The sequence below is a fragment of the Atractosteus spatula genome, chromosome 16, assembly GCF_055471065.1.
Source record: "Atractosteus spatula isolate fAtrSpa1 chromosome 16, fAtrSpa1.hap1, whole genome shotgun sequence".
Lineage (NCBI taxonomy): Eukaryota > Metazoa > Chordata > Actinopteri > Semionotiformes > Lepisosteidae > Atractosteus > Atractosteus spatula.
In genome coordinates this window covers 6,746,171-6,760,000 of record NC_142721.1, presented here as the reverse complement: position 1 = coordinate 6,760,000, position 13,830 = coordinate 6,746,171, and the positions used below count along the sequence as shown (strand labels likewise).

Sequence of the window (13,830 nt, the reverse complement as noted above, 5' to 3'; positions counted from 1 at the left end):
AGGCCAGACAAATATTTGATAAGTAGAGAGAGATTCTGCTTCTATCTCTAGATCAGGAACCCCTCCACTTCCAGCTTTTTGCTGTACAGCGGAGTGTTCTTGCTGACTGAGGGAGCAGATGTGTCTTTCACAGCCTACAGAATATGCAACCAATCTGCAAACAATAGCTAGAGGGTAACAAAGGTCGTCTTTTGCAATACGCCAGATATTAAAGGGCAACAGAAGGGAAATCATGCACCAAACTGGTATTATCAGAGACATGATGCGAGATCTTCAGCCAAGGCCAGTTCTGGTCTTGTAGTATTTTCCTGCCAGTAGTAGCCCGATCATGTTGGTGATCGGGCTACTACTATGCTATTCTAACGTCTAAATAAACCTGTTACACGAGTTCAGGCACCAACTTTGACCTTAACTTTAATTTAACTTAACAGTAGTCCAATCCTATTACCTTAATAATATGCATAATGCAGGGTAAAGCATACACATGTTCAGGACACTGAACCTGCTTTCAGTTCTTAAACAGTACATTCAGACACCATGGTAAAATATCTGGTCTGTATACACAGTACAGCCTGTACTATATAAATATATAAATAACCTATATATGTGTCAAAGATAGCTGCAGTAAAATAAATATTTACAGTTTTTACATGTTTCTGAGCAGGAATCTACTTATGCATTATAATTTACTTAAATATATTTTTATCTTAAACTTTTAAACTTCTAAAATATTTGAATGCAGTATAGCAGATAGCAATTTCAAGGAAATATGTTGTTTTTAAGCCTTTCCACAAGAATAAATAAGACACTTCCAAGTCACATCTGTCTCAATATATTTAAAAGACAGAAGGACAATTTTAACCCAAGGGCACACACTGACAAAATAAGCTCAAATAAATTATTAGAGCTCATTAATTATATCTGTAGTCAAAGAAATACCCAGCTGCTGGGATTACACTATTGTATATTAGTTTGTTTTTTGCTTTATCTTTTTTAATCTTCTTTTTTCGATTCATATAAGGTTATTCAAAACTATATCAATGTAAACTGCATTGTGACATTTTGAGCAGTATGTACTGGCAAACATTAATTCCATTAAATAGTAAAACCTAATCACAAGTAAAGTGGTGATTAACTGACAGCTAAGTTAATATTCATACAGAAATTCAAGGATAAAGAAAATAAAACACATAGGCTTCCTTAGAAATGTTTACAGAATACGAGGGCATATCAATATTTACTTTCATAGCCAATATTAATACAGAATTCAAGGATAAGACACATAAAGGCTTCATTAAAAATTATTACAAAATAAGGCATATCATTATGTACTTTCAGAGACTGGAATCACAGAAATTGGTGGGCAATTATCACAGCAAACATTTCTGATTATATTTCTTAATAAAACCATACAATTTTAATTGTCCTTCAGTGATATTTTCTGATTTCTAAGCAATAAGATTTCTAAGTGTTAGTACACTGCACTGTCTCTGAATAAATCTGGCAAAGGCTGAAAATCAAACCTGAATGCATTTGTTACACATTCATACACAAAGACCTGTATTATTTAAAACAACGTCAAGTTTTAAAATGGAGAAAACACATTTTACTGAATTATTGAACAATATGAAACTATCATGCTTTCAGATGGTCTGACTGTATTATTCCAGTGTCATTACAACAGCAAATTGAGATTGTTTCAAGTATAAATATTTAACAAAGACCTTTTAAATCACAAATTCAAAGAGCTTAAAAGTAATCTTTTGCAAAACAGCAGGTTTAAAAGAACACAATGCAGTGTGACCAGAAGCTTTGAGATATAAAAACTTTGCACATTATGTAGTTTAATGTAAGCTCTGCAGCTTTCGGAATTACATCTAGAGTTTTAATTCCCCATGTCTGGCATGCTGCTCAAAAATAGCTACAAACGAGACAAGCCTGTGCAGCCCTTACTGATGGGGATGGCCCAGGAGCAAGAGCCTGCCTGCTACAAATGGCACTTTCATTGAAATGGCCAGACATGCGTAGTTTTTAAACTATTCCTGAATTAAACATTGCAAGGTCCAATATCCCATACGCAAATCACTCTCTACACGTGCTCTTAATGTTAAAGTCAGAGACATCAAAGCAATAAAAATGTGAACTCTGGGGCAGCTTTTCTGAAAGATTAACTTTAATTCTTATATCTTACTTTCAGAACATCTCTCAGAAAATACTTCAAATTCTTCCGATTCCATTGTTTTTTACAAATATTAGAAAGCATTTTCCTACCAGGCATATTGGTCTAATAACAGTGTTTAAAATTAACTCTGAATCATGACGTCTTTTTCAACAATGTGCTTATTTAACCACCTATCAAAAACGGGGCTGCATTTCCATCTTGGGTGAAATACATCACACAGCAGCCTGGCCATGGGAAAAACCCCACAGTGGAGTGATTATGTACTGTATCCAAACTGCTTTTCTTTGGATGCATGCTGGGACTCTTGAGAGGGTTCATAAAGCCAATGCACCATGGGGTGTGTTTAATAGATCCACACAGTTGCACATCTAAATACTGCCATCATTTAAAGTGTCAAAATGGCTTAGGTTCTCTTCTTTTTTCCGCCTTGAAAATACAGAGGGCCAAGGTAACAGTAATTACACAACTGAAGTGTGCTCGTGGAAATCTAAGGTCAAGACTACAATAAAGAGATATTTAAAATAAAACCCAATATGCATAAAAAACTGAATTTATGGTCACGTTAAATAGGGCCTCACTCAAAAGTCTTCTTCTTCTCAAATTCCCCCAGTAAACCCCTTCAAACAAAGTCTTCTTAAATCACATCATGGAATACAGACAAAAGTCATATCATAATGTTCCTGTGTAATTTTTAATTGAGTTTCCCCTTAGTGCTATTATCTCTGACTAATGGTGTACACTGGCCTTCTTATTACAAGAGTGGGTTTTAACTAGGCCACTTGTTTGATACAGTTAGAGTTAATGCACTATGAATATCGCACCAAGAGTCTTCGGGTTTGCTAGATGTCTAGCAATCTGAATATTCAATAACTTCCGTAATTACATGCACAATTCATCAGATTCCATCTGATTGCCGTTTAAAAAACGCAGAGCAGAGAGGTCTGATTCCTGGAGGACAGAAGTCTTAATCACAAAACTAACATTATCGCTGGCACTAATTGAAATCTAAATTGAAAGGCTCAGCTCCAAGGGGGAGAGCATCAGGCTGAATGCATGAAAATCACTGCTGCACAAGAGTTAGGGACGAATCTCACAGCAATAGGGGTGGCAGCCCTAACTACTCATGACCTTCGAAGCAGTCTGTGGGATTCTAGTACCACATGCTATCAGAACTCTGGTTAACCCCACATGGTTTTCCAGACCACTTATTAAGATGATTCAACCCATTCCATAGTACTTCATCACAGTAATATATGAAACATTGACTTACTTTAGCATTAATTTGTTATAATGCTATATACTTCATAATTTTATCTGACAGGATCTGGTTATTCCTAAAGCCTATTTAAAAGCAGTTTTTTTTCCATGTCCATTAGATTAAGCTTGTTATTTTAGGTGTTTTAATGCAAATGGGGCTTTAATTTTTCCTAGCACACAAGAACACTTTTGTAGCAGCTCATATGTCTTCTCTTTCCAGCAGTGAAACTAGGTGTGTTGAAGTTACTGTGTCTGCACAGCTACAACAAAAGACTTTGTTTTATTCCAAAAGTTTTATTCCAGGTATTTGAAGCAGTCCTTTTCCACTTGAAAGCTTCCAATTCCACTGAGCTAATTTTCTGCTTTCAAATAGTGTTTGTCATATAACATGAAAACTCAGCAAGCACAATCCAGACAGTATCCCATCTTCGATATAACAGTTTCCAATCTACCCCAAACTTTACACTAAATTGCCATATCTACTTCACCCATTGCTTGTAGATATAAATATTCAGATTAAGACAGAAATGGGAAAAGAGTACTTAAATACAAATTTGATACACTTAAATACAAGTGTTCTGAGAGAAACTGCTTTAGCTGTACATTAAGTAACACCTGTTTAGCATTTCAAAACAACCCTTGTGTTTTCTTAACAGAAGCGACAGTGTGTTAGGGCTGTAGTACATTGTGTCAAATTAGACCTAATCATATCAATAATTTCTCCATTAGGCCACACTAAAAAAAAACATCTTAGCTGGAATTTTGTATTTCGGTTTTCCCTAGTGCCCCCTTTTCTTAGATATCATTATGGATTTTTTCATTTACAGATTCACAAATCTAGGAAAAACATGAAAAACAATATATTCCAAATAAAAACTGAGAGAGGAGTGCAAAATTAGGTTTAAAGGCATTTACACTTTTTGCCCCTTCCAGTGCACATTCAGCTCTATAGTCCTTCTCGGTCACTGGTTTAATATTCAGTCTTTAATTGTAGTTAATTAGCAGTGCCAAATTCATTAACCCATAGTGCTGTTAGAGTGGCCCAGACTATAAATTAGCCTAATGTGAACAGACATATTCCAGTTGTAATAAGAAACATAACAATGTCAGAAAACCTAACATATATCACAAATAATAGCTCTGCAAGGATTTTCTATTACTGCAATCTCTCAGAAGGCTTTGAGGAGTTTTGCTCCTGCTACAGATTTTTAAGACTTAATTTGAAATAGAAAAATGTGTTCATCAAAAGTAAAATGTGTTTGCTGCAATTACATACCGCACAAGCACATATAAGAATGCAGGAGTTAACCTGAGGAATTTTCAAGACATTCAGACCGTACATGTGCTCACATCTACCAAATGTCTGTTATCAGAATGGAGTATGATATGGCAGAAACAAATGCATAACTGCAGCAACCTGTATTCTCTGCAGCAGCTTCTACCCATGGGAAGAGTATGTGAACAAATGTATACTTTCTGGTATCCTGGAAGCTGTCCAATCAAAGTCTCGTGGGCAGTTTTTATAAGAGGAATGTCTCTTTAAACTCGTCAAGATAATTCTAGTTTGTGTTTATTTATAACCCGTAAGTAACAGATGGGTTTTTGAAATATAGACGTCTGTGTTCTTGCACCAGGCTGTACAGTGCTTTTTCCTTTTATGTTTCAAGTGTGCAAGCTGCAAGGTATATGCTTCAGTGCTTGGCTTGACGGTCAGCAACAAATGAAAGTACAAAACAAACTGCTATTGTAAAATGAGACAACGACCTTTGGTGTCCTTGGATTACGTTGTGACCTTTCATCTCTCATATCCCCCAGTGGTCTCTCCTAACAACTAACACTGAAGAGCCTATTAGGCCTCGATTCTACTTTGTTGCTAAAAAGGGTCCTGTCCTTTCAGAACTCTTTTTTTACACCAAGGTGGTGGAGAAACACAAGTCCATTGTTCCCTCGCAGATGGAAGTTGGAGTTACTACGGCAACAGCTCTAATCCTTCTTTTTACCACCTTTCTTCACATTATTGGCCTATCAAGTGCTACCTTTTAACTCATGAGCTAGAAAGCTGGTAGCAGAGCCCCCTTGCCTTAATTAGCAATGATTTTCGCCGTATAGACAACATGATGAGCTAATCGAAAATTTGCAAAATAATGACGTACCGCCAGCAACTATTCCTTCTCCTGAGGCCCAGTCTAAGAATAACAATAATGAGACCATTATTAAGAACGGACATTAAAATGCTGCACTGCCACTAAACAGAGAACATAATTGTTCTGGTGTTGTCCACACAATCAACAACCTATTGTTGTGGACTTGAAAAATAAAGGACCAGAGAATGGATGCCATAATGATTGGTCTGTGTTGCCATCCCAGCTCATATAGAATTGTCTGCACTGAAAGTCCTTGATAGACTGCTGATTTGCTGAAAAGGTTGTGGATGAAGACAACTGTCTGGTTTTTTAAAAAATGTTCTCTTTTCTGTTTTTTTTTTGTTTCCTCAAATAATAACTAAGTTGCACTTGCCAGTGGCCATTCAGATGGGAGAGGGTCTGACCTCATACAGAGGCCATTTTTGCTTCTCATCTCCATGGTGCTGTGGCTTAGAGAGATAAGGTTAAAAAAGTCATGACTAACAAAGTGTAAAAATGTCATTTCCAAGTAAAGGCACGTGATCAAACAAGAGTCCTCTGCATATCCAATATCGCACACACTCAAGGGCTGGTAAAGGTCTGCTAAGAAACTACAAAAATCCTAATAGTAATAATAAGAACCTTCCCCCAAAAGAATGCCAATACATTTTAAACAGTACAATATTCTGCAATAATATACAGTATAGGCAACAACAGAAATTCCTTCCATATAGTACATCCTAAATAACTATATCTAAGCCTGCTGTAGTCAGAAATGGTACTGTAGTTCAATATCAAATACACAGCAGTTCTGTAAGCCTAATGAATGGGGTTACTGTAGTTTTGGGTTCAAAAGAAGATCTAAAGTAAGTGACTAGTTTAACACTTCCACTGTAAACCCAGTACACGTGAAAGTACTGCAACCACAGTAAACGTGATGTATAACTGCAGACCTGTACCACATTCGTGTAAAGTGGAACTGTACCTTTTAAATCTATTCCATCGTGAAGGCAGGAGAACAGGAATGCATAGCGTACCCCTTCATCAAGTCGACCCTCAGTGTGCTTCATTTATCTTCATCTTGTTAGACTAAATTAATTAACAATCTCAGTGTTACACACTTTCTCTTTTCATTACATCAAATAATGGCAGAGATGTGGGAGGAGGTCCTCTCCGTTGGGATTACCATAGGGGCTGCCAGAGCAATGAGCTTTTTACGCACACTCCTGACATATCTACTGACAAAGAACTGGGCTAATTTTTTAATTAATAAAGCTAATACATTCTGTCATGCATTTTTTTTAATAATCCTCACCCATCAGATTTCTCAGATCGATATCAGGAATGCTGTTTTCAGAATGACAATAAAGTCATGTTTACTCCTGCACTTTAAAGATCCATATAGTGTACAGAAACCCTGCTCTAATGATTAATAACAAAAGGTTATGAATGTGTGCAAAATGTCCTACCTTTCATCATCCACATGAAAAAGGGACTTAAACTTGTGGATCTTTTTCTTTTACTGTCTTGCTATTCAGACTTGTGATTACTTGCATATTAAAAAAGAGCTAAATAAAGAGAAATCCCAACTGATTCTCTGAATTCTTCCAAAATTGAACAGGTATCTCTCATAAAATGCCTTGGCTATTCTATTTTGTCATATAGACTGTACGTAATAATATACATTTCATCATTTACTTGTGCCTATCTTGCTCTGTGCAAAATACTAAGAATCCAGAAAAGTTAAACTCAAATAATTCTGTAGAAAAAAAGTTAAAAGTATGGATCTCACCACTACACCAAATTAGACAAATTACTTTCTTTAGGCATGAGCCTGGGTTACCGTCATGCTTCCCCACAAATGTTACTGACGGAGCCACCTTTGACCCGCTTCAGTTATTTAATATAAAAAGATGTTGTGGTGTTACACTTAAAAACATATTCCTTTTCCTGGCTCTTCAAGACAAACAACAGTGGTTGAGCAAAAGGTCAAAAACTGAAGCAGAGCCTGCTTTAATCTTGTCCTGATTGTTGAGGTTTTCCTCCTCCAATCCCGATGCCTGTGCGTGATATCTTTCTACTGGCGTTTCTCATTTAATTAAAACCGACATTGACAGAAGGATGTGGATTAGGACTGTAATGATGCATTTACTTAGATTAATCGGAGTCTCCTTTTTGAGTAATGGCTTAAACAGAGAACAAAAGAAAATTGTTGTGAAACAGCCTTTTATCCCAGCCAAAGGTCAGGCTGGATTTTTTTTTTTCTTTTAAACTTTTGTCAGACACTACTCTGCTATAACAGTTATTGGTGGATTTAGGAGGTGTTTGCTATCCATTCTCCACTCCTCCGCCCAAAGCCAGTTATCCTAATATAGCAATTAAAGCCAAAACTGAAATTTGTGCTGTTCGCACAGGTGGCTCAAATCAAACAAAACACCAGTTTGTGACATTACTGTAGGATATTCTAACAATCTGCTGCCAGGTGACTGTGACTATTAGTTAAAAAAAATGTTTGCTTAGGAAAATACATCATGGGCCATTACAGATATAACATTTTATTTAAGAATGTCTATGTTTGTACAGACATTTTGCTATGGGAACAAAATGTGATTTCAAGCTATATTTTAAGAGAAAATGAGATTTTACTTATTTTGTAGCTTAGTGCATCTATTATTTTATGACCAAGAAAAAGTATAGATGCTGTAAGAAAGCATATATACTCTGTGTACTATTTGTACATCTGTGTAACTATTTGTTACAAATAACAAGTATACAGTACAGTAGTTGAGCACTAAAAAAACAGTGACCATAAAAAAAAATTCTAATGAAAGATTTAAAAAGTCATTCCAGCATTGTCGTTTATGTTGGATTTTATTCGTTTTGAACATAAAGACCCCTTTTTTAGCCTTGAATCCAGCACTGAGTAAGGGCCGCAGGTAAAGAGATAATCTCTTTATGACTGTCCTCGAACAGCATACAGATCTTCCCAGAGGCACCGTTACTGGTTTTTTTTTTTATCCCAACCTCCAGTTGCGCCCAACACAATAGTTGGAACTGGTTCACCATGAAAATGCCAACAGGATCAAAACTTTACAGACCACTTAATCTTCAGAACACCGCACTATTAAAAGGGTCAAGATAAACTGGGCCCAAATCTTCTTCAAAAGAAACAGAAATCATTCATTTCCAGCTCCCCAAATTAAAACTGCCAGTTTTATGAATCTGGTTATTAAAAGCAAAGCTCTGGCCCTTTCTTCTTGTAATAAAATAGCTCTGTTAACAAGGCACTACATACCTTTGCCATCTTGAGCACCACAATTTATAAGATATGTGACAGCCAGGAAAGCATGTCCAATAGTTTTGTAGATCACTAACAAAGGCAATGCAGTCCCAGATATACCCAGAACTCATTATAAGTATAATTCCTTTACATTGGTTCAGTCCAAATCAAAGCTTCTGGATCCCTGTATAATAATGATAAGGATTCCGAAGAGCAACATTAAGTTATACAACAAATCATACCACTTGTGCCGATTTGGAGAAAGTTCGTTCCAGGAAAATTTTGTGTAATGCAACAAGATTAACATGAAGTCGTCTTTCACAGTGGTTTTAAGGTCTTGCTTCTTTAGCATATCTTTATTGTGCCACCTGTTTTCACATACTGTACATGATACACAGAATATGTTTGTAATTTGTGACATCTATGAAAATCATTAAACAGCAGTCTGTTTTTCCAAGGTCTCCATGCTTCAGAGCTGTTTCTTCAAGTAGTTAGACAATCTCTAACTCAGATTCCATTTATTATGCAGATTTAGCTCTTTGGGTAATGCTACCACCATTATCTAAGTTTAGATAAAAATCTAAAGGCACCTAGTTTACTAGCAGTTACACAGCAAAATGTCTGTATTTCATCCGCCTGCAATTTATTTTATTAATATTCATTTAAAATTCAGTATGCTCCATCTATACCCAAGATCTTTTCTAGGAAGCCATACCATCTTAAAACAATAACTTAAATATCCTAGGTGCCACAGCAATTGTATTGACAAAGAAGAGCCTAAGGTTCCTTCTGGCAATTTTAGATCTGATCAACAGCTAACCTAAAGTAGCGTGTATTGCATCATAATTTCTTTTATTCAATTAAGTCTGGTCAAGTTTGAAAGAAATCAGTGAAAATTTAATCAAATAAATGACCTTCATTACACTTAAGCAATCAATTAAGGTGAAAAAAGCAACGGTATCAAAGAAAATCATTCAGGTTTTGTAAAGTTTGGCTGACACTAGCTTAAAAGGAGGATGCCACCACATTTAATGAGACACGACTAATTAGGGTGCGACAGTAGGGTCTATAAGATAGTTCAGAAGAACAGTAAATGGTAATTTTACTTCCTAGTATCTATTTTCTCTGAGTAATGACAGAATGAATTCTTAATTAGAAACATGGGGGGAAGTGCCTTCTGTCCTCATTGCATTTCGTATGTGAGAGCAGAAAGCATCAGAATGTATGACAAGTCAAGCCTACCCACCCTTATTGTCAGCACCACTACTGAGAGAGGGAAACAAACATGCACTTCTGATTCTAAAGATGACTGATCTCAACTAACTTCAAGTTTTGAGACATGCACCATGCCATGATCTCTCACTTTCAATATTAGTGCGTCCTATCGTTCTGCCCAAGAGCAGGAATGGCATCCTTCAGCTGAGGGGCAGGCACAAAGCCATGGACAACCTGCCTCCTGCACCAGCAAAACATTCGTCGGCTGGACCGTCTCGGCTCTTTCTCCGAGTCACACTTTCTATTTGAAATGGATTTTGAAATTGTGAAGGAGACAGATGAATCTGGCCTGCAACAACAACATAAAGAACTAACCTCAGTAAAAAGCTGCTACGAAGAGAGCCCTCCATGTCAGCATTTGGGGTTCTGCGGCGGGAGAAATACATAGAAAACCATTGTAACTCCGTATAATCACAGGCAATACAGTTTTTTTTTCCCCAATAGTTTTTTTTTTAACAAGCAGAGTGGTTAAAACCCCCTGAAACCTCCCCTCTCCTACATCATTAATTATGACTTCTCTTCAAAAGAGCAACAATTTGCATACAACGCTGCCAGCCCCAGCCTGATGATATGTTTGCATTACACAAATGGCTTTTCCTCTTAACCTTAAAGACAGCCTCCTCCCACTGAACGTCTGTGCTGCAACTGAAGGTGGTCCAGCTGCAGAGCATGTGTGGCCAGGGCAGTGTGGCTTCTGGAAGCCCTGACCACAGGAGTCCCTGCACTGTACTGGCATGGCACAGCTTCTGAGGGGTGGTGGGAGGGGGGTGCGCACGCGGGGGGATGTGGGCATGATGTCACTGGTTCTGGAGGTCTGATAAACACGGCTCTTTCAGCTGAAAGTGTGCAATGTGATAAAGCGCAGGTTAAACATGGTGGTTGATGGTTTTGATTACTTGTAAAAAAAAAGTTCATAATCATTAACCAGTGCTGGCTATTTTATTTTATTCCAGGTCAATGCTCCAGAAATAAGTGTTTTCCTGTATGTAACCTATACATATTGCAATGTTTCAATTGATATTAAATAAAGTATTTAAAAAGTAACAACTGATATTTAAAAAGTAGAGATGAAAAAGATGGAATATATCGCTACATTGTTAAAATACTATTTGAACCCTCTTTATAAAAATCTATAAATATCTAATTGCTATGTACTATATATGCAGTATTTGGTATTCATAAAAGGCTACAAGGATATTTGTATGCCATACTGGCTATGCAAACTGCCCACATTACAATGTCAAAAGTCTGGCATAAAAGGTAAAATAATTTAAAATGCTCTTTTGCATTTCCAAGGCATTTCTTCTGAAAAATATTCAAGGAATTACATTACAAAGAATTAAGGGCTGTGTAATACAGTAGTTCTAATAATGATCACGGGTTTGAAGAAACCAATTGAGAAGTCTTTTGGTTGAGATAATAGTACTAATCAGGTACTTTTTTTATTTCAATTTGAGCAAGATCCCATTCATTAAGAGTCATTCTTTCTTAATGAACATTGTACAAAGCTTGTGAAAATGAGACAATCAGATTTAATGTGGATTACAGATATTGCATTTCTTATTTTCCAGTTGTTCTGAAGTGTTCAAAGTTGATAGTTATTGCTGCGATACAAAAATGTGATCGTCACTTGTAGCTTTAAAAAATTCCAAATATAATTTAGAAGCAATTCATGAAGTTATTTTAAAAGTAAAAACATATAACACCCCCAGAAATGAAAAAAATACCATACTCCTATATTGCCAGATAATTCTACTAAGACAATGTACTGAAGTTTTGTTCCTAAGTGCAAAGACAAAGCCTTGCAAATGACTTTATAACACAAGGACACCGTGCCTTTCAGGCTGTACAGCACTTAGCAGGGTACCAGGCCTCTAAGGCCCAATGGATTTAACCGAGACTTTTCACACAATCAGGTGTCCGGGAATTGGCCAGGCCACAAATGCCCCATTCAGATAATAAGACAAGTAGTGCAGTGACAATGTGAGAAAACAACAGCAGACTGCACAGAACCAGCGAAGCGTATCTCCTTGCTTCTAAGATATAAAAAACCCTACCTCTGCTTTCTTATTTTGGCTAGGCATTTGTTGAGGCAGCAGTACAGCATGACAAGATATGGAAGCATGTGTTACACAAAATGCACCAGGGTACAAAACTATACGTACGACACTGTCTTTAAATTATTATTAAAATGTAAACAGTCTGTGAGTGAAAGTACTTCTGTACACAAAGTGCAGGAGGCATACAAACAATGTAGAAAATTCGAAGAAGAAATATAGGAAACAGAAAATAACACAGCTGAATCATAATGGACACACGACAATTTTTTTTTTCCTGGAACTCCTGATGGCATTGAATGACAATGGAACAAAGTAAAAGTAAAAAGGTCGCTCTGTATTTTACTTAAAATGCTCTGATGTTCTGTGAAGGTTTATTCTGTGATGGTCCAAAAAGATGATAAACATTTTTAATACATAAACGGTCTTCTTCTAGAGCATGCTTATACAGAAGTTGCCAGCTTCAGCAGTGTGTATTCAATAAGACAGGGCCTATTGCAGCGGGTGGTTATATTAGGAGAAAGAAGGATAGTGAGCTAACCATGCTCTGAAAACCACTGTGGTGATGGAGACAACTGAAAGTCTTAAGAATCCAAGTTCGGTGTGGTTTGGAATCAGAATTAAGGAAAAACTGACTAAACCACGTTGTGTTTGCTCTTCTCCTAGATCTAAAAAAAAAGCAGAATGGCTTATATTTAGAGTAGGCCACAATTCAAGGGCAATGGATCTGTGAATGAAAAAGTCTTTCACTCAAGAGGATTGTTCAATGTTAAAAGAGAGCATAGGCCTTCGAAGAATTAGTCATCGCCAGTTCTCTGTCCAACCAACTTTCCAACCATCTGCAACAAATGTGCTCTATTAAAAAAGAACCATATGGACAACAAGCTAGCAATTAACACAGTTTCTGCACGTTCCCCTAATATAGCACAGATTTCAAACTTTTAGTGAAATTGACTGCTGAATTAATTCCATACTACTGCCATTTAGGCCTTGGCAATGTGCAGTGATTCCTGCCCCTCAGTCATTACTTTAGAGTGTTACATAAGATATGTGAAGGGCTGACCTTGGCTCTAATTTGACCCTGTCTTGAGTACTTATCTGGTTGTTAACAAGGCAAGCAATGCGTGTAAACATAGTGCATGGTCACCATACTATTAAAAGCTTCCTATGTGTATCTTGATGAACTTCAAAACAGTAATGATCTACTGTAAAAATGAGTTAACTCCAAACATAGAAAAAAAGTTATATTAACTTCATGATGGTGTTTCCTTCTAAACTTAAAGAATGTAATGTAATAAATTTTACAAAATATATACATTTGAAAAATACCAACTGCCTTTTCTTTTAACAAATGAGATTTCTGGTTTCAAAAGCAAATCTCCCCAATACACAGTTAAATCATGCTGCACGGAATTGGAATTCCATCACTTAATGTGTCTCAATCTACAATAAACAAATGTTCTAAGATAATCAATCCGACATAAAATAACGCGAATGTTTCAATTTTAGTCAAATTGAGGAATGAGGCTATTTAAGCTATGTTTAGTTTTAGTTGAAAGTGCAAGAAATTGTCAGCGCTTTTTCATTCTTATAATGCGTAACTTCAGAACTGAATATCTAAAATATCTCTGAGGATTAAAATGAATCTAAATGTGA

At 36.5% G+C, this 13,830-nt stretch overlaps 1 protein-coding gene across 16 annotated transcripts in view; it reads right to left on the bottom strand.

The window, feature by feature from the left end:
* sox6 (SRY-box transcription factor 6) overlaps positions 1-13,830 on the bottom strand; it is a 200,495-nt gene that overhangs the window by 143,411 nt on the left and 43,254 nt on the right. For 6 of the 16 annotated variants that reach the window (XM_088934650.1, XM_088934660.1, XM_088934653.1 and 3 more), the window contains exon 3: positions 10,433-10,483. The exons of the other annotated variants lie outside the window; for them this stretch is intronic. In XM_088934650.1, the coding sequence (XP_088790776.1) occupies positions 10,433-10,467 (35 nt within the window). In that variant the 5' untranslated portion in view covers positions 10,468-10,483. The remainder of the gene's footprint in view (positions 1-10,432; positions 10,484-13,830) is intronic. 16 annotated transcript variants of the gene reach the window in all.